Genomic DNA, 24967 nt, shown 5'->3' on the forward strand with positions numbered 1-24967 from the left:
AATGAGGCTGTGCGACTTTCCATTGGGGACGTGGGAATCGGATGTCAGTAAGAATCTGGTTGTTTTATCTTTGCATCTGTTCCTTCCATAAGGTCCCGATTTAAAATTGATGGCTGAAAGATGATGTCAGTTATCGATGAGCGCTTCTGACAGAAACTGCACTCAGAGCAGCCGTGGAAAATGTTGTTGAGGGGGGGGGGGGCATGTAGTGGGAAACGTTGTACTGTATGTGCATTTCTGTATTCTTGTATTCCACCGACATTTTTCTGAAAATGATGTGTTAGGCTTAAAACAGGATATAGGGTCAGCCTGGAGAAGACTGTGTGTGAGTGAGGTGAGTAAACAGAGATGAGTCAGAGATGAGGTGCAGAAACTTGTTTGTCATTTGTTTCGGGTCTACGTGTATTCACAGGCCAGCAGTCGTTGCTGTGGATGTCACTTTCTACCCATCACAACCCACCCACACATCTCCTGTATATCATATATGCAATATTAGCCAAAGATACCAGTGAAATGTCAGCAGAGAAGTATCTTTTATTAAATGCCAGTTCTCTCCTGACTTATATATTGTTTTGCAAAAAACATCCTCATATTCCTGCAGCCACAAACTAAAGCGAATGTTAAATCCTCCCTGACCAGACTGTTTCTCCGCCGTTCTTCCACACCCTCGGGTTTGCCAATGTTGTTGCACTAAATTACGCTCACACTGGACTCCCATGCCAGGGGGCATATCAGTAACAGTCTAACTCACCAGTGAAATACACAGGCCTCACATGGCGACAAAGAAACTCTGAAATATGCAGTTCTTTCTCAACCATGATATCACTGGCACCAGCACTCTAATCCATTACCCTAGACGCCTACACTGGAAGGGATCTGTGGATGCCTGATAAACACAAACAGAAACAAAGCCTGAAGTCTCTGCCCACATTTACTGTATGTTTTCCCTGCCATTATCGCTCGGTGGCTCAGTAGGAGGAAGTAGAATAGATGCCATTATATACAACCTCTTTTTTTTTTTGCTCTAAATGGTTCGGGGTTAGGCCACCTGAGGAAGCCATTTCACGCGCCGCTTCAGCACTTCAGGAGAGTTTTTAGGAGTTGCAGGTGGCTGCGGTGGTGACGGTGCCCTTTCTCCGCTGAACCAAGCGACTCTCTCCATCTCTTTAGAACTCTTTCACTTCCACCACCAACCCCACTCCTCTTTCTGCTGTTTTATTTCTCTCTTGCCTCTTTTCTGACAAATAATTCCTCAAAGATAGCCTCGAGCGACAAACAATTGAGAGTCCCCCCGTTCTCCAAGGCAACTCATTATCCAACCACTTTATAATTGGTCAAGAGCCATTACAGATAGCTAATAAAAGTGGAAGTTGATAATTACTGTTCTGTCGTGGAGTGTCAGGAAATGAGGGATAGTTGTGGTTTGGAGCTGGGAGGACAGGGTTGGAGTTCCCGGCTAAGGAGCAAAAGCTAATTAGATCTGGTCTCCCTGAGCTCCGGCTGACAAGTCTGAGTGTCTCAGTCTTTTGGAATAAATGGGAACAGGTGTTGACTTGAATAGAGCCGAGTACACTTCTGTGTTGTCCACTCTCTCTGGCCATCATCTCTCGTGGCATTTTCACCAAACAAACAAACAAGATGACAGAACGCCGCTTAACATTTGATTAATGGAGACAAAATATAATACAGTTATGTCTCGTATTCAAAAATGAATACGCTCCTCTTGTGTTTACCTACAGTTTTTATCTGCCCCGTACAGAAAAAACCTCCCATATGGATCCCTTAACATAAACTGTCACTGCTGTGTCACACGAGCAGAAACTGTGATAATCCTGATGGCCTTTCTACTGAAGTAAAGAGGTTTATAGGAATGCCACTGTAGATACTCATGGTTTGGTTTTATAATTCAGTGACATCACCACAAGCACCACAAGCAACAGTGTTTATACACTGATATTTTGCAGTAGCACTATTGGCTTGATTACTCTCCAAGGCCACAGTCATTTCTGTATTAAAGTTTGGGCGACAAAAGCACTAACTTGACGTGAGGTTAAGATTGTGGTTAAATGTAATTAAAGACATTTTGTCTGTATTAAACCGCACTGTTATCTCCCTCTAAGCTGAACCAAGTGCTGTGCGAGTGTTTATGCAACGCTATATAAAAGTAAAAATAAGTGGAGGGTTTGCAGTAGAGATAGCGTTGCTGGATGTGTCTTTCATGAAAAAGAGATAACGGGGCCTTTTTCCATTGTGCCTCATGCTGTCATTACTATTAACAATCTCCCCTGGCAACAGAAAACAAAAGCAGCCCATGTTGCTAATTAGAGAGGAGCCCCACCTTGTGAGGAGCTGCACCTCAGCTGAGTCGTATAGCTGCTGTGGCTGGATGTAGGAGCTCCACAGCTAAACCAAGACCATAACTCAGCCTTTATGGCGAGCCTCTTAAATGTCACAGCTGTTGACTGAAAACCTTGTATTTTTAGTTGGCTGAGAAAAAGTTGAATTTAGTGTTTATATCAGCTGTAGTTCAGCCGTATGTAATCTTACTAGCCAGCAAACAGATTAGGCAACAGTATGTGGAAATAAATCAATAAAATAGAAAGTGAAACAGTGACTCATGAAGAGATACAGCTGTTCTCAGACCATTGTTTTTTTAACATGATCACTTTGCATATAGGAAGCTTTTGATTGTCATAGCTTTGGTTTGTCACACGTGTCAAAGTGGAAATCATTTTGTGTCATGAAATTTACAGCAAAACAAAATTAACTTGCAACACATCTGTTCTCTGAGTCTCTCGAGTCTCCTGTACCTGTAAACCTGTAAACACACCATGTAAAGATTTAGTTCAGATTAAAGCCGACAGCTGTCCTCATTTTCTGTAATGCTGGAACTTTTAATTCCACTTTGTTTTAATTTTTTTTTTTGTTCCCACATGCACATTTTCAACTTATATTCAAAAACCTTATATTTTCTTTCTCTTCAGTTTTATTTTGGATTCATTCCTCCGCTCAAACAAAACCAATTTTGTTTCCCTCACCAACTACTGAGTTCTTTATCTCTGCTGTTTCTTATAAGTGGAAAATGACTCATGGATGTTCAGGACGCTAACTATATTTGTCATGGGAACAAAATAGGGCTCAGGAATCTGATTTGCTGTTTGCGGATAATAAGTACGAAATCTTCAGCTGGAGTTGTTTGAGTTGGCAAGTATCACTCCAGTCACAGCACTCAGTACGAAATGAGTGACATAACGGTCTCATTGCAGACGATTCATTGTTCGCTAATAGCAAATATCTCCTAAGCAACTGATTGGGAATTGAATCTTCTCCTGCTCCTTGTATTGTTTTCAGAAATCTGTCACGTCTAGGATCTCTGTTTTTTGTCGTTCTCTCGTGACCCTGACAACATTCACAACCTCATTTTAATGCAGACATGTGGAGTCTTGAGCAGTGCGGACACCGTGCACAATGCAGTCAGGGTCGTGTGAGGACTGTCAATGGGCTGCAACCTCCGAGGTGGTAGACTGCATATATTCTTGGACCTGCCTGTGTTTTCCTCCTCTCCAGTTCATAATTAGATTCGATATTTTCCACAATGTCTTTGGGGTTATTAGCTTTTTTAGCAACTAAAGCAATGATGCTGTCCTTGCCTGCTTTGACTGCTGGTCGAAGCATATTTAGAGATGAAAGGTTTACTGATGTGAAGTGTTACACTTGAAGAAATCTATTGTATGGTGTAATTAATTCATGGTTTAATCACTTGAACAGGTCCACTTGGAAGTAAAAGCCCATGTGTATTCCAGTGTATTTACTGTATATAAGGTTAAGTACATCGCATTTACTGGGAAATTGACCAATCAGTGAATCCATTATGTGAAATGTGGCTCATTTATTTAGCTCAGTGGCTGCCAAACCTTGTTAAGGAAAACCCTAGTTTACACATTATTCAGATCCACTATGCTGAGTTTCTGGTCTGTTTGGTTTGTTTGATGGCACATTTTCCTTATCCCTGCCAATGGGAGGTAAATGTGTCAACTAATAGACCTGAATGTAGCATCTGAAGTGCACGTCTCACTTTCTTTTATGTGTTTTAACTTGAACATATATATTTTTTTACCTTTAAAGAGGAACTATGGAAGCTTTAAACAGCTTTGGAATAATGGAGAATGGAGGCTCTCTGCCTTCCACCTCGCATCTCTTGGCCGAAAACCAACTTTGCAAGATCAGCACCTCCGACCCGGTGTCCCAGATCTAGTCTCAAACACACCCCGTAATCCGTAACGTCTCATTTATGACAGATAAGACTACACAAGTTTACACATCGTAAAACATATATGATGTATTACATTATCCACTGCTCCATGGATTGCCCTCTCACTGGCTACATTGAAAACAAATGCACATGGCTAGGGGGAGGGTTAGCAAAACAGCGAAAAAGCAACCAGACTTGAATAGTTCCCCTTTAACATTCAACAGCTTGCTTCCCCATAATAAACCAGTATAAATATTGGTAATAGAGATCATCCTTTCAGTGGCCTGTTATCTCTGTTCCAAGTGTTAACCTCCCACAGATGGATAGTTATGAGTGCAGCATGTCTGTTGTGATATTTTACATCTTGGTCGGTGCTCTTTAGAATAGAGCTGCGTAAACACTCTGGTCAGCGCAAAAGCAACTGACAAATCCACAGCACCATTGAATAATTCAAAGCACTCTGCCATCCATTCATCCTGCCAGCCTTTAAAGCCTCTGACTGCACTATTGATCTGTGTGCTTTGGCTTTACCCCATAGGATGTGTATTGAATGACCAAAATCAAATGAACACGATTGTTGTAAAAAATAATAATAATAAAAATAAGCAGCTTGTTAGAGGCCAAAAACATCCCGGTATCACTGAAGGCTTATATCACAATGGTAAGTTTCTGAACACAAACTTATGTAGACCATGTGATGTCATACCCCTAACTCTAAAATGAATCTAGGGTAAGTTTTATCTGTCCTTTTTAATATTGTGGGACTTCAGTCCCTTCTGAATATCCCTTAAATACTTGAAGGCAGGACCATTTAATTATCTATTACAAAGCTATTAAGAACATCTTCCTACATGAAGAAAAGATGTAACTCTTTTGTTTCTTTCTTTTCTGTGACAGACCATAAAAAAAAGTAAAGTCTCTGAGTATAAACTAGTTTCTGGATCAGCTCTTCTAGAACAAAACAATATTTTCAACAGGACACTTACACTATCAACTCACCAGGAAATGAAAAAAATGTATCTACTGTAATTGTTTAAATCTGTCTTATGATGCTTTGAGGGTTGACACAGAATTGTAATGATTGTGTGTGTCTGTGTGTTTGTGTGTATGTGTGCGCGCGGTGTCGAGGGCAGCCTTATCTCCCATGTTCTAGCGCATTTTAATTGCCGATAACTAACTGCGCTGAACTGCATAAAAGGTAATGCAAATTACATTTCATTTGCAGAGATTGCTTAATTAAATTAAAATCCTTCCCACAGAGACCGGTTCAACAGAATCTGTTGGAAGCGTCGTCTCAACATTGTGGCTGCTCTCGTCGGCTCGATTCATTACCTGTGTCAATTGACCCCAGCTAACTCGACTGAATCTCATTCTGCTGTGTGTTTCCCCCCCCCCTGAAGTTGTGTTTTTTGATCAGGAGTTTCATCAAGGCCAGCGTTCACCTGCATGCACAACTTCTCTGAGAGTCGGAGGGAGCGAAAGAAAGGCACTCTTCCGCAAAAGCCCAATAGTTGGTTTTTAAATATTTCATTACTCCTTTTTCCAGCTTAACTTGCAGAAAAGCGAAGTGGGGCGGTGAAAAGCATTGATAGCACATGCAGTGTGCAGCAGTTATGAGACAACAGAGTGGGCTGAGTGAGTGCCTGCAGTTTCTCCTGCTCTTCAAGCTGTGCCTTGCTAATGTCTGTAAGCAGTGCAGGCTGAGTGTTTCAATCTAGTCATTCCTGTGTGTGCTTTGACATTGATGCCAACAGACAGCTAACTTCTCCGTGTGTAAGCAAACCAGGCTTTTCACCTGAGGCAGATCTTTGAAGTTTAGGACCTGCAAATGGAAATAAGAAGAAACATTGGTGTAATACTCTTGATGTGGCTTTTACAAAGACTGACGGCAGCATAAAATATTTATAACAATAAGTAAATTTGCTGAAAATCATAAAACTCTACAAACTGTGGTAGCGCTGCTTCAAAGTCACAACTGATTATTTTATCAAAACTGTTGCAGTGTGTGGTTTAGTCCTGGTGCGGGTGCTTTTAGCTGACTTCTGTAATGTGCTAAATACACTGAGATTATTTGAAGACATGACGCAGCAGTTAAAAAGTGTGTGGCTCTGGATGGCCGCGGGCTTGTCTGATATCTATTATAACTGCAAATGGTAGACACATACACTTACCTCTGTTTCCCCGTCTGAGGATAAGACACACATGTCCACAGCAGTATATGGTATTAAACCATATATAACACATTCCCTTTAGCTATAGCACCATGCAGTATGGCACGAAATAACAACGTTGGAAATGAAATGCTTAGCTTTGTGATTCACTGGTGTGTCCTGGTTACTCAGGAAAATCAACCGAGTTCTTCTGCTGCCTTTAAAGTCTCTGATCACTGAAGTGAACTTTTATAGATTACCCTGAGTCACAGTCTCTACAAAGGTGTTGTTTTTCAGTGCTGCAAACTCAAATGAATCAACACCTCCTATTGTTGCCTTTGTGTGGAGAACAAGAGCAAATGGTCTAATGTGCCTCCATGCCACATGCAGTCCATATTGTTTATCAGCCTATGTACCATTAAATTACTGAGGAATGTATTCATGCATGAAGCTCATGTGCACATGCAGAGCATCCGCCAAAACAATTAGTTTGCTTCATCTGCTCGATTCCTAATTAAAAATGTTTCTCTTTACTTTGAATCCCTAAGTTGCTTTAAAAACTACTTCCCCATCATTTTTCCTGTAGATGCAATATTGAAACCATTTTGGCCGACCAGAACTCGCATCTGTGCTTTTAAAACATTTAACAAAAGTGGGGTAAAGGGATAAAAAAAAAATCCAGCAGCACTCTGCTGCAGCTGCAGAATCACTGAAGGTGTCTATGTCAGGATCTGATGCCTCCATTAACACTGACTAGTTGATTAACTGAGAACAGTGCACTGGCAGGTAATGTATTCACTGAGTCGATGGTAATGGCTTTTACACAAGAGTGTCACTGTCTGCACAGGTAATCTGTTTTATAGGAGACAAGAGACTGGCTAGACGCATTCTCCCTGTAACATATATGTATATAAAGACTGCTTTCTTTATTAAAAACACTTTCCCCTTTAATGGCTCAAATTGCGCCTAATTTCATAAATCATTTCATTTCAAAAACTGCGAAAACTGATGATGTTGTCCTCCTTGACAATATATCCACACACAGCAATTAAGCCCAAAGTTTCCTCAGGGTTTCTCTGCAGCACTCACCGGTGAAGCTAATTTCTGTTTGTGTAAATCTAAGTTTCACCCTCACATTGAGCATAATTACCTACTTTCTTTAATTGAATATAATTATCTAAAGCTTTTTTCCCCCTTGGCTGCATAGGGAGGAATATTTTCAGTTATACTGTGAAAGATATGACTTTTATTAGCAGGAATAATGTTCAAAATAAATGTTTTCATGCACCAAAACTCATTTCGCTGTATATATTGTATCTGCTCTTTTATACTGGACAGTTTAAGAGAGATGATGTTGAGGAGATTAAGATGAAATTAGTGCTGCTCTTGTGATTCACATAATAAACGTACAAGATGAGATATACCCACGCTGCGAGACTTGTCATCTCCTCATGTTTTCTCATTTAAACACAACTAATAAACAGCATAAGGGAGTCCGTGTTTCTACTGAGCCGTTTAATAGATTGTTTGACACAATGGGAGCTCAACTATTTGTATCAGCAATATCTGTATTCCGAACATATCAATGACAGACTTAATAGGAAGTTTAATTTGTTATGCTCATTTGCAGGTATCGATTCCTGTCACGCAAACGGCACAATCATTCAAATCTAATGGCACAACACCTTTGGATGACTTTGGAACAAGTCCATCCACTCACTATATTCTCCTCTGTGTCGATACTGCTCAGGCTTTAAGTAATGGTCATGCTCCAACAGGGGTCAATGGGATCTTGTGGATTTACCATCTGTACTGTTGACTTTGCGGTGTCTTTGAGACATATAAGACAGTAAATCTGGGGTCAAACAAAAGACAGGAGGTTGAAATATTAAGAGTAGTAAATCCTCTTCCTGATTTAGAAAGTCATGCATGCCAAAATTAGGAATGTGACATTGTTAATGTTATTAAAGTGCCAGTGTGTTGACATTTCATTTGCCACAGATCAGCAGTGTCAGGAGATGCCAGTGGCCCACAACACTGCTGAGGCTGCGGATCACGTCTCACTTTTAGGAATTTCATCGAAGAGCCCGACAGGGTAGACGTCTCCACCCTGAGATGACATCTTGTTATATGAAAGCACTAAAAGTAGCTTGAGCACAATGACCCCCGAGCCCCCGGAGTTACAGCTGTAAAGCCTGCAGAAGTTGGCTGCAGACAGCTGAAGGGAGTAAAATCTCAAAATAGCTGAACATCACGTACAGGAGGTGCAGACAACACGGAGGCTTAGAGTGCAAGTTCCACTGGTGAAAAACATCATCATCAACTGAAATGTGGTTATAAATATGTCATGTTAAGTCAAATCTTAAAGATGTTAGTTTTCTTGTAACCATAACTGAGGATCTGCATAAAAACCTAAGACATACATTACTATAGAGCCTCAAAGCCCACCTACCTGTACCAATAACAAGCCCATAGGTCGTTTGTGCAAACAGCTTGTTTGTTAGTTTTTATTTTTAGATCATCTCATGTGACTACTGTAATTAATGATGGGAATTGAGCAAAGTCTGTGTTCAGATGAGATGTGAGATGGATGGATGAGTTGACAAAATAACACTAAACACTATAACACACAGCTAACAGTCATATTTAGCACAACAAAAATTATTAAAATAATTAGTGCAGGTGTTCGCGAACGTTTGTTTGATGTTGCCTAGGAGATCTGTTCATCGCGAGAGTGTGTTAAGACAGAGACAAGTCTTGAACAAAGTGCATTTTCTCCTGAGGTGTCCGTCTGAAAATTGCCATTTTGGTGTCAAAGTGTTCAGAAGAAATGTGGCTTGTGAAAAATGAGTCAGTATTTACTTAAGTTACTATGGGGCGAAAAGAATCGACCATAATCTGTGTTCACGTTCACTTCTCTCATTGGAGTCAATAGACTCAAGAGTGCTGCTAGTCTCCACTCTAAACCCATCTGTTGGAGGTTTCTTCCTGTGCTTGCTCTTTGTGGGAACTGTTGAACTTCTATAATAAAGTCAGCAAACCTTAAGCATGATGTATGATTTGGTGTTATACAAATAGAAGAGTTGAAATTGAACTAATAAGCCATAAAGAAGTGTGTTGAAATTGTGTAAATTGAACCAAATCAAATAACAATTCTTAGTCCTGAAACTCTACAGTATATCTTAAAAACATAAAAAATGGATGTTATAATAAAACTTTTAGCTTTTTGTTCCAAATGTGAAACGTGTTAAAACCTTAAACAATGACTAGTCCCACACTTATCTAACTTACATCATCATTATAACTGAGGCCCATGTTAAATTCCACTTTCACACATAAAGCACTTAAAACACTTGAGGGGTAGCCAGGGGCGCGTAACCACGAGTTATAATGTGGTGGAACTAAAGCTGGATAAGATGACCTAGAGGATAAGTTACATCAGAGGGCAAACTGCATGTTTAACTGTAACAAATGATATTATGAGACAGATCATCAGTGAATAATACAAAGCACCTCAGGATACAAGGTGCTGCTATAACATGAAATACAAAATGCTGTATCCTAAGTCTGTTGGTTTTCACAACAAGACTGTAGGAACTTATCCTGAGAGAAGGAGTCAGAGAACAGAGAGGTTGACGTTTGCTGCAAGTGTGAGCAGAGGAAAAATATGACGTGGTTGTTATCGTTCTGACAGGAAATGTGTTCCTGTACAAACTGAAATGTTTGGCCACGAAATGAAACCTAAGTTGACATATTTATCTCAGATTTAATATCAGCATGTCACCTTTTGGGGAGATCAATAGCAATAGGTTTCCAGGTCCAAACACAGGCCTCAGAAGGACGAGGTAAACATGTCAGGAAATGAGGAACGTTGTCACTACAGCTTGAAGACGCCGGGTCAATACCCAAGGTGTGTGTTTGTAATGGTAGGTCTTCAAATCTTGATAGCTTAATGATTGCAAGTTAAAGAAACAAGGTGATGGGTGGTGACAAACAAACAGTCTGTAAGGATTTATCGTGTTTTTTTCGTTTTGTTTGTTTTTTCCGAGTGAGGAAACTCTTGAGAGACGATAATTAGCCTGTAAATGAGAATTGATCCTCCCCTGCCAGCTGGTAATGTGAATGAGTACAAATATTTGGAAAGAGCGCATGATTGGTCTCTGTGTTCGGTCGCTATATTTTCACCCACTCTCGGCTTCAGATATCAATTAAATTTGACAAAATGAGAGACCTTACAGGCTGCACCTTTGCACTGCAGCAGAAACAGAAAACTGTGAGTCATACTCATAGGAAATTGTAAACAAAATCATGAGGAGAGTGAGCCTGTCCTCTGTTAGTGCTTGAGAAACCAAGGAGAAATGGCTTTAAAAAGGCTGAATAAATGTGTATCCCATGTTTGTCTGTACCAGCCGTCACTGAGACCATTTTATTCGTGCTGATTTGTGTCGGCTCATGTTTTACATCCATCAGTGTTTTGAAATGTTACAAAAGCCCCATCACAGACTTGTTTTTTTCTTTCTTTTTTTCATATCTCAAAATATCAAGACTTCATAGATAAGAAATGATGAGCAAATATTGTGGAGCTAATCAGTGTCCCATTCATCACATTTCATGCATTCACAACTTAAATGTAAAAGTTAAATTATGACTGTATACTAGAGCATGTTGTGTTTAGAAACAAGATGCCCAGCAGAATAAACTTGTATGACATGTGATTCACAAATATAAAAACACTAAAATTATAATAAATTCAGTTTAGGTGAGATTATGTTAAAATGATCAGTTCAGATGCTTTATCTCGAGATAATAAACAGAGAATCTCATCCGGCTGCAGTTCGTTGTTGCATTTGTAGTAAGATGTGTTGCATTTAATTTTATTCAGTCACTTTTGATCCCCAGAGGATGAATCCTACTGACTTTGGTCATCTCCAGGTTTTTCATCTTGTGCCACCACCAGCAGGTTCAAGTTTTCATGTATCCGGTGAAATATTGATCCTTTTTGTTACCATGGAGTTCACATTTGTGGTTTTAAGTGAAATATCTCAACAACTGTTGGCTATATTTCAATTACAAAAGATATTAGATGTTCATGTTCCCTACAAGATGATTTTAATAACTTGTGTGATCCATTAACTTCCACTCTTGCGCCATCACCAGATTATGTTTTTAATGTGTCCAGTACTTTAGTGGTTTATCACAAAGTAATGACATTCCCATCCGTCTCAGCTGCGCATTGTGTTCAGTGCAAATTAGCATATATTAGCATGCTAATATGGTTAGCTAAGATGTTGCACATGGTTATCATTATACTTGTTAAATGCCAGCATCCTAGCACTGTCCCTGTGAGCATGTTGGTTTGTCTGTAGACTCTTTGTCTTCTTTCTGTAAGGTTGTGTGCCAACATAATTTTATATGCACGATACACTTTAAAAAAAGAGGATTGAGCGCTATGATTTTTTTTTATTTTTTCTTACTGGAACTTTAACCTTGTAACATTGATCATGGCTGTCTTTGCCTATCAACATGCTTAACACAAAACAAAGTCGCAATGTTGAAAGCTGCAAATGAACTTGCTCAAGTCTTATTTATTTCAGCATTATACCTTTAATGTTGTGTTTTCATGATGAATCCCAGCAGCCTCTGACCAGAGAGCGAGTCCCTTCGTGTGACACAGCAGTGACTCATGGGAGCTTTCGCTGTTGTCTCATGTGCTGGAAGGCTGGATGATGTCCAAGCTGCTTAGCCTGAAGGCGGCCAAACTTTTCTGTCCCTTGTGCGGGGTAGGCTGAGCATAACGTCTGGCATTAGGCTGACAGAACAATCCCTCAGAGATCTCAGACAACTTTACAGTGGCCGTATGAAAATTTTATTATATTGACCTTTTCTCACTCGTATGTTTTATATTTATTAGTCAAGAAAAGTGCACGGAAGCTGCAGAGCTGAGATGAATAAATAACTGAGCTCGCAGTTCATCACTCATTTCCTCACCACTGACACTGTCACTTTGACTGCTCGAGTTAAACAAAAATTAAATAAAGATCACTCCTCCACAATCAATATGGAAGCTGTCATTGCACTATTCCTTTTAATTTAAATGTGTTTGAGCGGCTCAAGGTTTTCTCCTCTGGGGCTTGAAACCTTTGTTACAGTGCCGAGTAAAAAATTTAAGCAACGCAGCCTCATGCAGCAGGACAGTGATGGATTGGTGGGTTGATGGCGAGATTATGCAGGTGAGACAGCTTCAAGCCTTTAATCCCACGCTCTTTTTCGAGGAAGCCATGTGACGGCTGCGCTCTGTTTGTGGGAAGCTGCTGTGAAACTGTACGTTTCTTAAATGTTTAAAGAAAAGTCAGCGCGGGGCGCCACGTACAGTAGGTACACATCTAAACGTTAGAAAGTGGGAGACTGCAGCAGCCACTGTGGCACGCTGACAGAGAACATAAGCAAACCCTGTTGATATTTCTGTTGTGCACTTCGCTGTCCCTCTTGGATTGCAGAATTTCACAGCAGCGCTCAACAGAATGAAATCATACATTTGAAAAAGAAAAGACAGTTTTACCCTCCTGCCAGCATTTCCTCAGTAGGCTTGTTAGTGCACACTAATTAAATGCCAGAAATTAATTTGAGTGAAACCTAACATATCAAGAAAAGGAAATGCACAGGAGGACACAGCCACACAGTAGCTTCTTTTTAACTGTGCTGCCTGGTGATTACCAGCAGTGGTTCGGATTGCCTGCAGAGGGATTTGCAAAACGGCAGGAGGAAGGGGGATAAAATAGTAGCGAGAATAAAAGACGAGGTTCTGGGCAGCCCTCGCTCATGACTGTCCTGGGAATTGACCGCTCGGGCATGGGTGGGCAAAGTGAGTTGAGTCGGAACTAATCCTGAGCTAAAGGAGCTCTTCTTCTATAGCCAGACCATGGTAGATGGAGGGATGACTGCAATCTGGGCTTGAGAGAGAGAGAGAGAGAAAGAGGCAGCTTCATGGATTTGGTCTGCCCACTTGTAAAAGTTAAGTTGAGGGGCACAGATAAAACCATGCAAAGCCCACTGGTCTGTGAACGCACTGAAAACAATTGCTTGTTGCTTGTTTTAAAGGCATTCATTTGATTCGCTTCCCCGTTTTGTTTGCATTGGTTGGACTTTTTTTTTTGCCGGAGTAGGGATTTCAGCGAGCACATGGGATTTAATGGGCATGTGTGGGTGGGTCTCGGGGAACGGGGGGCTGCATGAATGAACTAATGTAGCGTAGCGTGCCACTTAGCACAGACTGTGAGTGAACTCAATCAGAACCGAGCTTCGTGTCCAGACATCTTTCTCCTCGGTTACGACCCAGTTGCAGTTCCAGGGTGTCGGGGCTTTGTGGAGGTGAGGACCACACCTCGGGAGAACCGGCCAGGTGTGATGAAGCACTAACAAGCCACAGTGTTGCATCTGGGGTGGGAATGTGTATCCCGCTGGAATGCAGTCATTATCCAAATGCTCTTTGTCTTTTATTACTGTGACTCATTGAGCAGCTAACCACAGTGTAACTCTGCAAAAAGGTCAGATTGAGCGATTGAGTCTTTGCCATTCAGCCCACATGTAACCTCTTGCATCAGATTGAATCGTCTTGTAAGGTTTTATTGGAAACTGTTCAGGAAAGAGCAGGCCTTGTCAAAAAAATAAATAAACCTGGTTGGTGATTGGTTGAACCACCTGTGTATTATGGATTCACTTCAACCAAACAGATTCACCCTTTCCATTTTTATCGCTACCAGAGGAGCCAGCTGGTAAATCAAAGTTTTGTCGACGCCAGGCAGGAGAAGAGTGAAAACATCTCTCCCTTTGAGGAGAGACTCCAGTGCAGTTCTTTCAATACAGAAATCTTCTCCAGGTCTGATATAACTGATGCTATAGCAGCATCTATGCTAACCTCTCCAGGAGCTGCCATTATTCTTAATAAACACCCACTGTCATCATGGATCATCGAGGTCCGACCACAAGTAAATCCTTTAAACTCTGGTGAGATAGATTCTCACTTGTTATAAATCCAGCTGTATGGTTAGTTCACATGTTCATAAGTCAGAATGGAGGCTGAGCTCTACTCATCAGTGTGTGAAAACCAACAAAGACGTACATTTCAAACTGAAATCTCAGCCTTCGGGTCATTATTGTTTTGTTTTTTTACAGACTGCAGCGTTTCTGTTTGTTGTATCACTCTCACTAAATCAGCCTCTCTCCAGAAGAAACTGGAGATCAACTCTGACCCAGAAGGAAAGTGTGAGGTCACCAGAAAACACAGCTCCAAATGAAGGCTAATGTTGATTTCTGTCTGATGTGTAAACACGCAAATGTGGTTTCATAATATCTGGGTTCTTATGGTTACATTATGGTCTGGTGTACGTGTCAAATTGGCTTTGAAATGGCTGCACAAGCTTTTATTTTAAATCATCACCTTTCAAAAGCGTATACAGCATTTCATTTTAATGCTCTTTTATTTTTATTCAAGTCTGGCAGTGATGGGAAGTGATATTTACCTTTACAACCAGATGAATAGACTGACTGACCATTAACAAGTGCGAGTAAAGAGCAGCTGTGTGCATATTTCTGAGAGCCTGTAAAGCTCTGAGTGTATCTTCCCTGTAGGCTGGTGGGGTAATCCAATAAGAGCCCTGTCTCAACACAGTGAAATGCTGAGGGGGAGTAAGGCACTGTGCCTGAGGGCCTCTTCCTCTGTCTCTAATGAGGGAAGAGGGAGGCGGATGCAGGGTCTCTGCTTCACAGACAGCACAACAGGAAACTAGTTAACCCTCTTCTCTCTGCTCTCCATATACTGTACCTAGCTACCATCTCTACTCTCCTCCCTCCACCTGTCTCCGCTCCTCCACTGAGGAGAGACTTCCTGCCGACCGGCTCTGCCTGCTGGTACCTAATTTACGGAGCTGCTGTGTGGAAGTTGCCCGAGCTGTCCCCCCTTCGTCTGAAAGCTTATGATTGTCTCAGCAAGTCAACTTCCAACACCTGAAACGCAGCGCATGCTCCTGCGATTTCTGACTGCTGCAGCAGCATCCTTCAAAGCCAGTCTGTATAGTTGTTTCCAAGTGTAGTACAGAACACACAATCAAAAGCCCGGGGCTTTAATTACACCCAGTCTGTCTTGAGTATCATAACTAACCAACCACTGATTACTTCAAGTGCTGATGCGCTTTGCTCCTGCTTATATAGGCAGTATAAGGAACCAGCTGATGAAAACAGACCAAGAGCTGGACCCAGTGATGAGAGGATGCAAAGAGGGAGCTTTCAACCTCAATCTCTGGGCGTAAATTACGTAACAATATAGTAAAATATTCATGACACACCATGGGGACGGAATCCTGCCTGCTCTGAAGTGCTGAGCAGACACTTTGCCCTCAGCCACTCTGAGGCTGGTTGGAGGATGAGGAAAAGCTCCAAAGTAAGAGACTGAAAAACAATTGCAAGCACGACGCCGGTCGCCCCATAGTGAGAAAACTGATTCAGTCGGCTCCAAAATGATGTTGGTGGTATGTTATGTTCTGGTGATATGCTTTCACGCACTTGTTCTTTTTATCTATCAACTCGACAAGTAGATATGAAAATTTGAAGAAGCGAGGCTGTCAAAACAATGTTGGAGTGGGGAAAAGGCTCCAGCAGATATAAAGTCGTAAGCATCTGCTGACCAGCACATGAGGACACAGACATTGATGATTCACCATCGTCTGGTCTGAACCCAACAGTTCAGGTGAGGAAAAAGAAATATGGTGAAAGGTTGATGTTTGAAGTCATTAGAGCAAAGTGGTGAACAGTGAAGCTTTCCTTAGCACTCAGGTGGATTCTGCTCAGGGTTTGTGACTTTATCGAAGGAGTAAAGAAGCAGAACCTGCTGATCAAGCGATGCAAGAGTAGAACTGAGGCTTTACTTCTTAGTATCCTAACTAAGTGTTTTTTGATGGGTTGTTGTTTATTGTACAGTGAGAATATTCAACAGTATGAAAGCTCGTCATAACATGTTAAAAACTTGCCCTGGGAGATTGTTAGGCACCATCAATTTGTTTTCTACAGTATATCCCTTATCTGTATTGCATGAATTATCTTTGAGTGTGCCCATTCTGCCTCAACCTGACTCATCTCCTTCTACTTCACTCGGTGATTACCTGAATTTCCCACAATGCCTTTGGACAACTGCCAGAGAATGAGCATAATTTTGCTCCCAAGTCACCAGACGTTCACGCATATCCACCGGAGCTGAGAGAAAATGAAAAATCCCAACGCCAACTAAATGACCAATCCACTATAACATCCCCTAGTTTGCATTTTAACAGCGGTACAGCCTCTAGATATATAGTGTGATATATTTCTTTTTATGCAATAGTAATGCATTGCCTATAGCAAGATTGTTTACCCAGAGTAAAATGCAATCTGCAAATTAATAGATGTTACTTGAAAAGCCTGAATCTACTAAGAATCACTTTACTGAAAACCACAGCAGGGTAATTAAATCAACCTACTAATCAAACTAAAACAAAATCGCAATCAAGAAAATTCATATTTCATTAAAGTGAGTAAAACAGTATCGTGGTCTGTAGAAATGATGAGCTAAACTTCAGCACAGTGGGAACATTTGATCAAATTGTTTGCATTATCACCAGGACTATGTGTAGGACATAAATCAACTAAAACTACACAAATGTGAAAGGCAGGCAAAGGGTCTACCTCATGCATATGCAATGATATCTTATGACCCACTGTAGTGTTAATATTGTTTTAAAAAAAAATTAAACTCTGTTATTCTTCCCCTTCACCTGGGGGCAATTCAGGGCCCCATACAAATCACATTTTCACAGTTTCTTGTTTCTCTGTAAGTGTGATTCATGAGGAATGGTTCCGCCTGTCGAGTCTAAAACAGAAGATAAGTTGATTAAAGGCTTTTTGAAGCTTCACAGTTTCCTCCCAAAGTTTATCTGAAATACTACAGGAATAAATATCTAAAGACCGACACTCAAAGATAGGTTGTCACCATGGTTTTATGCAGTTAATACACTGTATTTTATATACATTATGTCATAACCAGTGACTTATATTTGCAGAATTATTATCCATATACCTGCCTATGGAGGGCTGGGCCTGCTTGGATTTTTGATAAACTGATCAAGACATAGTAACTGTAACATCTGTACATCTACCAGCAAAGAAAAGATAGCATGATGTCTTCAAGTTAATTTTCCTTACTTGACATTACATGTCCTGGGATTTGACTGTAGTGCATGCTTACAACATGACGATAATGTTGTAATGATACTGTAATTTGTGCACTTTTTACTGTGAGTGCACTGCAAAGCCTTGTTGTTTTTCCGAAGCAAACCCGAAATGTTTCAAATAATCTCTCGTCCCCCATTGACACAAGACTCCCTGATACTTTTTAAAATTGTGATGATGGGATCTGTACATGCACAGAGTGAATGCCCTGTGTTTTTCCCATTAGCCTCCAATGGAGGAGGATGCAATTGCACATACTCCATTATCTAAAAGCCTGTTTTTCTCTCCTTCCAACTGATCCCTGATGCAGAGTCGGACAGGATCAGCTCATATAGTTACTGTGCAGCAGGCAACACTGTGATATCCAAAGCATTCCCAGCTAATGGCTGCTCCCAGTATCTCTTTGCTCATATCATGTCACGATTGCACCCAGCAATGGTACGAGCCATCCAGTGCTTGCATGGCCAGCCCGGCAAACTGACACACAAACTCTCTGGTTTTTCTGCTAGAGACTTGTCTGTCAGTTCCAGATATCAAAGCGTATGTGTCAGATATCTCTTGTCATGAGTGGTTTGGAGAGAGGTGCTTTTTAGCAACCGTCTCTTGAAATAGTGTTTCCTGCTTGGAGTGAAGTGGCAGCATCCTGTAACATTCTCCTATGTCCCGATGTGGGATTTGTCGGCCGTGCTCAAGGCCCTGTCAAAGAGGCTGTTCAAGCCCACTGGACAGATACCTCTAAGGCCATTGTCCATCAAAATAGGATTCTTGCTTCGGTCCATCCAAGACGTATCAGAGCTGCACTACACTCACAACTTATTCTTTGCCTAAGAACACAGAGTCTTGGATGGTGCTGCTTAATGCCCTTTAGAGGGGGGAAAAAGGAGAAAAACTTAAATAATTTGTTCTCGCTACAGGATTTGGCAATCTGTTTGGAAGACACAAAAACTCATTGGCAAAATCCAGCCCAAACAGAAACCTGCCAATTAGCTGTGTGAAGATGTTTCACAGGCCCGTTAGTGGACAGACCCTCCTCTGGTGGATCATGTGCCCTTCACTGGGAGTCTGACAGCTTGTGTAGTGGAACATTTGTGTTTGTAGAGTTGTATGCTAGCGTAAGGTGTGGCAGCCATCCCAGGTTTTAGCCTAAATCTGCTGCCATGCATGCTTCCTCCGAGGAAGTGAAGATGGTGGGGATTGGATGCATTTTTTGTGATGTATTTATGTCTCACTGCCCACTTCTACTCTGAGCTGAGAGGAACAGAGCCGTGTTTTGTGCCCGAAAGCAAAATCTGATTGTGGACTGCGGGCCGTTGATGGCCTACGGCGAGAACATCTTCCATAGACCTGTTGCATAGCAGCAAACCAGAGCAGACTGAAATGATGACGGTGTGTTACTGACCTGTGTTTGTAGGCGACCCGCTGCTTGCTTCTCTAGTTTAATGCAATGACACAGTTCCCGAGAGAGACGTAGCAACAACCTCCATATTTGCTCAGTGATAAGGATAATAAGAAGTGCATTCCCATGATGGTGAAGGGTGGCTGTGTGACAGGTCTGGGCACGGCACTAGAGAACAAACCTGTGAATGTAGACGACTGATGCCTTTGATGGCTGGATACTGATGCCAGACTTGTGGCAGACAGTTCATCTAAAAAAAAGGCAGCAAGCATGTGGGAGTGCAGCATTTATTCTGGTTGACTTGTAACGTATCAATCAGGCTTGTGACGTGGTGTACTGTGGTATTCACCGCCTTGCCCTCTGCTGAGCAGTTAGTCTGCTCGGGAATGGCAGCCGACAGGTGAGACATTGTTAAATCAATGTCACAGCAGGTGATTCAGACCTTATCTTCTATAGGACCCTTAAATGATGAACCCTGTCTGAATAGAACAAAGGCTGCATATTGTATTCTTTTGCTATATTGAAGCTACCTGAAACCCTTTTGTCTGCCATCTCATCAGTCACCAGAAGCTAAATGGATCACTAACAGGAAAAGAAAGGCCATTATATACCTAATGCTCTATAGGGTTAAATAGATTCAAACTAATTAATAGGCTTACCAATGATTGGATTAATCCAATGTCTCTAAATTATCATTAACAATCTCTGAATGTTCATCCTTCTCAGAAATAGAAGAGGAAGAGTTGTGTCCACATATCTAACAATCGTGTTTTTGAATCTTTTCAACCTGATATCACTTCCTGTCACTCCGCTTAAGTGGTAAATGATCTGCTTACTATAGACTCATGTTACACCTCGATGCTTCTCTTCCTTGATCTCAGTGCAGCTTTTCATACCTTACATCACTGTATACAATTAGACAGAGTGGGAAACCAATATGGTATCTCTGGCCTGGTTCTCAATTACATGCACTTTGTGCTTCTTAAAATAATACTTACATGAACATTTTCTGATGTGAAATATGGGGTACACCAGGGCGCTGTTCTTGGCCCCCTGCGTTTCTATGTATATATTTCACTTCTTGACCAAATAATGCAAAGTCATGGAATCAGTTTCCACCATCCCATCAATAGTACTTAGTTTTATGTTCTTGCACAAATAAAACAAATGACCCTTCTTAACGTAGAGACCTGCTTGTCTGCTGTGAAAAGTAGGATGTCAAAATAAAATCCTGCCCCTTGATACATGAGACATGAGATGGTCTTTGGCCAGACCTGACCCAGCGACTCAACTGCTGTGATTTTTTTCAAAATATGAAGAACAGCATGGTTACATTTTATTATTCCTTCTTATTTCTGTTTGATTGAATCCAGAAAATCAGATACCACATTACACCAATTTCCCCTTCAGTGGCTTCCTCACCATGTCAGATCCGACTTCTTTTTCTATTTTTTTTATTACCTGGAAAATCATAAATGACCCTCCATACTGTACCTGTCTGATCCTTTAAAATCTTAAATTTCACCCAGTGCTGTTTGCTCTCAGAGCACAGGGCTCCTGCCTGCTCCTAGAGTTAAAAAGAAGTCAGCAGGTGACAGGGCCTTTTCTTATCGTGTCCCTTTCCACCGGAACAACCTTCCTGCTGACATCAGACCATCTGACTTAATTGAGGGATTTAAATCCAGACTTAAAACTCATCTTTATACCTTATCTTCCTGTTAGTGGCGCGTTCTTTGATTACTCAAGTTGCTCTCAGCCTTCACAGTGGAGTGGAGGTGGTGTGACTCTGGTCCTATCTGTTGACTGCACCTGGAAGTTGCTCAGCGTCCTCTCAGATCACATTTGTCAACATGTTGTAAATCTACTTTGTTGCTCTGTCATCTATTGCATGATTATCCATCCTGGAAGAGGAATCCCTCCCTGAGGTACCTTGACTGTAAATCAAAATTTTTAGTCAGTAGATTCAAATAGCTCATAAGAGGTCCTCACCTATATTCATATACTGTAGAACAATGATTTCTTATCATTAATCCATGGTCTGGCATGAATACTGGGATAATACTAAATTAAAACAGCCTAGTTGGATACAGTCGGTATCCTCATTAGTCTGGTTGTGGCCTATAGTTTGGTTTGACAGCACAGAGCAGGTATTACAAAGGTCCTGTCATATATTGTTTATGTTTTGCTCTCATTTACACATTACATTTGCATCTGGCGCGTCAACACAATGCTGAAGCACATTTACACACTACACTATATTCAATATCAGTGCAGGGAGCTCTTCGGTGCCATGCATGGCTTCCCTGAATTAATTAGAGGAAGGCAACACTGAGGACTCTTGGCAAATTAATGTCATTAGTGTGGAGAATTATGGTGTAATGATCAGCGCCTAGTTTTCTGGACAGTGGTAAAGAAGGACTGAAACTAATGCGAATTAAGCTTGAGGAAAACAAATAGCACAAAAGAAATACAATAGGAACATGGGCTGGGAAATGTTGAATGAGAATGTCTGTCTGTGTTTCTGTCTATGTAATTAAATGAGCATGAGCTAAGATTTGCCTTTTTTTCTATTTTAATGTAATTCAACTGAAACTCTGAATGTGAAATATGTTTTTGGTTGATATGCTGTAGGGGATTGTGTGAAATATGTGTGCTGTGAAAGCCCGATTAGAAAGATAGTGAAGGAAAAAGAAAGTAAGAAGTGGAAGCTGTTGAGCAAACTGACCTTGAACAGACGCAAAATGTTGGCAACCATGATTGACACGGAGCTGGCAGATGCACCAATCACCCCCACCACTCTCTCAGGCTTAGTGATGATGGGCGGCCCTCCGCTGAGACACTTGACATCAGTCGAGTCTTTCTCAATCAGCGCCTGGACAAATGTCAGCGACTGTTCCAGAGCATGGGTGTCCCGGGAGCAGGTGTCCAGAATGCGTGCCCCTAGAGTGATATTAGGCAGCAGCTCATTGTCATTATTGATACGATCCAGGGCGAATAACATGGCCTCCAGCCTGTGGATCCCTTTTTCCTTCTTCAGCTCTCCGCAGGCCTTGCCGTCGTTCCCTCGCGCGTGCACCGGGAACAGTCCACCCAGAGAGATGTCCCCGTCGATGCGTATTGAGTTGAGGTGTGTGTGGCCTGGCATTTTGGGTTTGGCTGCCAGGGCGATCGCGAAATAACAAGCCAGCAGCAGCAGCACCCAGCAGCAGACGCCTCTATGGCAGCCAATCCACACTCTCTCAAAGCCTCCTCGCAGAGTCATAATGAAAGGCTAAATCCGCATCCAAAAACAAATTCAAGTCCTTTGAAAATGAAAGACGTATGCAAGCATATAACCACACACACATACAAATGTCCTGTAGGTTAGCTGCAGTGTTTTTTTTCTCTCAGCACAGTCTTTAGAAGTCTCTTCTCATGGTTTTCTAGCTCTGACACAAACTGGGTATTACTAATTATGCAGCCTCGCTCTCTTTATCTCTCACCCTTTCTTCTCTCCTCTTTGTGTCTCAGCCTTTTCCCCGCACCTGTGAGTGGTGGCTACATGCGGTAACTAAACAGCGCACGGTGAGCTGAGACAGCGTCCACAGAGAGCTTTCTCATGAAGCAAGAACAAAGGTGGGAAGTTTGCCTCTCTTCTCTGCTTCTCCAGAAGCGCTCGGGTGCATTTAGTTTTCCTTCAAGCAGGCGGAATGTCAAGAGACGAGCCGGTGTGCTCCTCAGCGGGCTCCTGAAAGAAAGAAAGGAGAGATATGTGAGATGCTGACGATACAGCAGAAAGAACAACTTCTGGAGATGAAAGGCGAGGAAACATGAAATAGATTCACATTGATCTGATTTTAGCAAAATACATGTTTATGCAGGGGTTGGTCCACCACACAGATGACACTTAGTCTCTCTTGTGGAGTTTCTTTTAAAGTACCGACTTTTATCAGTGGATGGGAGACGAGCTGCAAAGTCTTGCCCTCCGTACTGTAATTACCATCATATTCACAACCACACAGCACATTTGCAGTGGACAGTCCCACAGCTCCAGTCCAGGGTCTAGATCCTAAACTCCAAAGCAGAAATAATACCTAGACCCTTGCACTCCACACAGGAAATCTGTTCTGTGTTGCACCCCTTGCCTCAACTGCTTTCAGAGCACTGCAATGAATTATTTCTATGTGCCTTGAGCATAACTGATTCTCTGCTGCTTGGCACGGTTCCACAGACTTCATAGCCACACGCTGTTCTGCTCATGGAGATCCTCTCCAGAGTGTTTAACCAAAAAGTTATGAAATCTACTGCTAAATTAAGAGCACAGGATTCTGTTAATCAAAGAAACACTATTCCTCTGCTCTTTGCACATCTGATGTATCAACAGTGAACTGGCTGTGTGTGTGTGTGTGTGTGTGTGTGTGTGTGTGTGTGTGTGTGTGTGTGTGTGTGTGTGTGTGTGTGTGTGTGTGTGTGTGTGTGTGTGTGTGTGTGTGTGTGTGTGTGTGTGTGTGTGTGTGTGTGTGTGTGTGTGTGTGTGTGTGAGCCCGTGCCTGCATGCATATTCCCTCAACAGTAGGTTGGCTTCCTCCACAGTGCAGACTAATAGAGCGGTGGATCTGGACACAGTAGGAGAGGCCTGCAGTTTCCCCTCTCCCTCTCTCTCTCTCTTTGAATTGACCATCACCACACATATCTGTCAGGCTTTGCCTCACGCTGCTTTTGTATGCTAACACACCGGCTCCCGCCGTGCAGTACCAGAGGACACAAAGGGCAAAAACTCAGCCAGGATCAGAAAGTTGCACTACATTGCAAAAGCTGTCAAACCCATCACTGTGGGGCAGTGATATTCTTTGCAATTATTTTAATGCAGACAGAGTTGTAGCGGCTCGTAGTTATGACTCTTTTTCATCATCTGGAGTCTCTTTTTCTATCGCTGAACACATATTTGGTGAACTGTATCACTGAGGTGTCAGGAGATTTGCCACAACTCATGAATTAAAGAGGGCTTTGCCATCTGCTAGTCACGTGCAGATCTTTGCTTTCTTTAACTTTGGAAATCAAATCAAATAATAAAGATGCCCCGCTCAAACACTACACGGTGGCCTGTCTCGTGCTTTTCCTCCCATCCTGCTGGGAACCAAAAGGAGATATTTATATCATCCTGCACAGATCATCCCCTTAAAACACAGCATCCATAATGGATGAAGGCCTACCAGTCGCTGAGAAACATCTCGTTCTAAGGGGAAAGCCTTGAAGAGGAGGAAGAAGAAAGCGTGGCTGTGACAGGCTTGGGCTTTTGTAAAAGAGTCGAAAACAGGCAAACAGGTAGAAAAGCCACACACCGGCACACATGCTCACTGGGGAGACTGGGAAACGATGACGGAGCAACACCTGCTTTTTTAACCGCAAATGAAAGACTTTTTTTATACAAAGGCAGCACAAAAGAGGGAAACGGTCCATGCTGTATGAACTGTAGTAATTCTCCAGAGCACTCTGTGCTGCTTTACTCTGAAAGGATTAGCAGCGTTTGTTGCTGTATTTCTGCTTTGGTCACATAGACAATAATGCCCACAAATGATCAATTTCCATGGGATCATAATCTGAGTCTGAAAATTAAGGAGACAAGCTGCAGGGAGGAAATGTTCCTCTTATTTCAAATCAGCCCATCTTGCATCACTGTGATTATAAACTAATAAAGCCACAGTGCAGCGCTCAGCAACACGAGCAGATAAACATCTCAAGTGCTGGACGGCGCTCTGGTAACTGAGCCTAGACATCTCAGATAAAGTCTTCCCTGCCTCCGGAGATCTTGTTGGAAGGGGGTGGACACAAGTGCCCCCTTCTCTGTCATCACTCTGTGAAACACTGCATGCACAGTGGCAGCTTCACCAGATGTTTAGTCACAAGGCCCAGATGGGCAGAGCAGATAAACAT

The 24967-nt window shown here is 41.9% G+C and overlaps 1 protein-coding gene across 2 annotated transcripts in view; it reads right to left on the reverse strand.

Moving 5' to 3' along the window:
• LOC146984893 (metabotropic glutamate receptor 4-like) overlaps positions 1–24967 on the reverse strand; it is a 185625-nt gene that overhangs the window by 110474 nt on the left and 50184 nt on the right. Inside the window, exon 2 of one of the 2 annotated variants that reach the window (XM_085782478.1) lies at positions 21780–22781. In XM_085782478.1, coding sequence (XP_085638604.1) covers positions 21780–22316 — 537 coding nt within the window. In that variant the 5' untranslated portion in view covers positions 22317–22781. Of the gene's footprint in view, positions 1–21779; positions 22782–24967 lie in introns of those variants that run through there. The other variant, XM_085782479.1, reaches the window with a different exon arrangement.

The sequence above is a fragment of the Trachurus japonicus genome, chromosome 7 (genome assembly GCF_045865225.1).
Source record: "Trachurus japonicus isolate A0001 chromosome 7, Traja_1.0".
Lineage (NCBI taxonomy): Eukaryota > Metazoa > Chordata > Actinopteri > Carangiformes > Carangidae > Trachurus > Trachurus japonicus.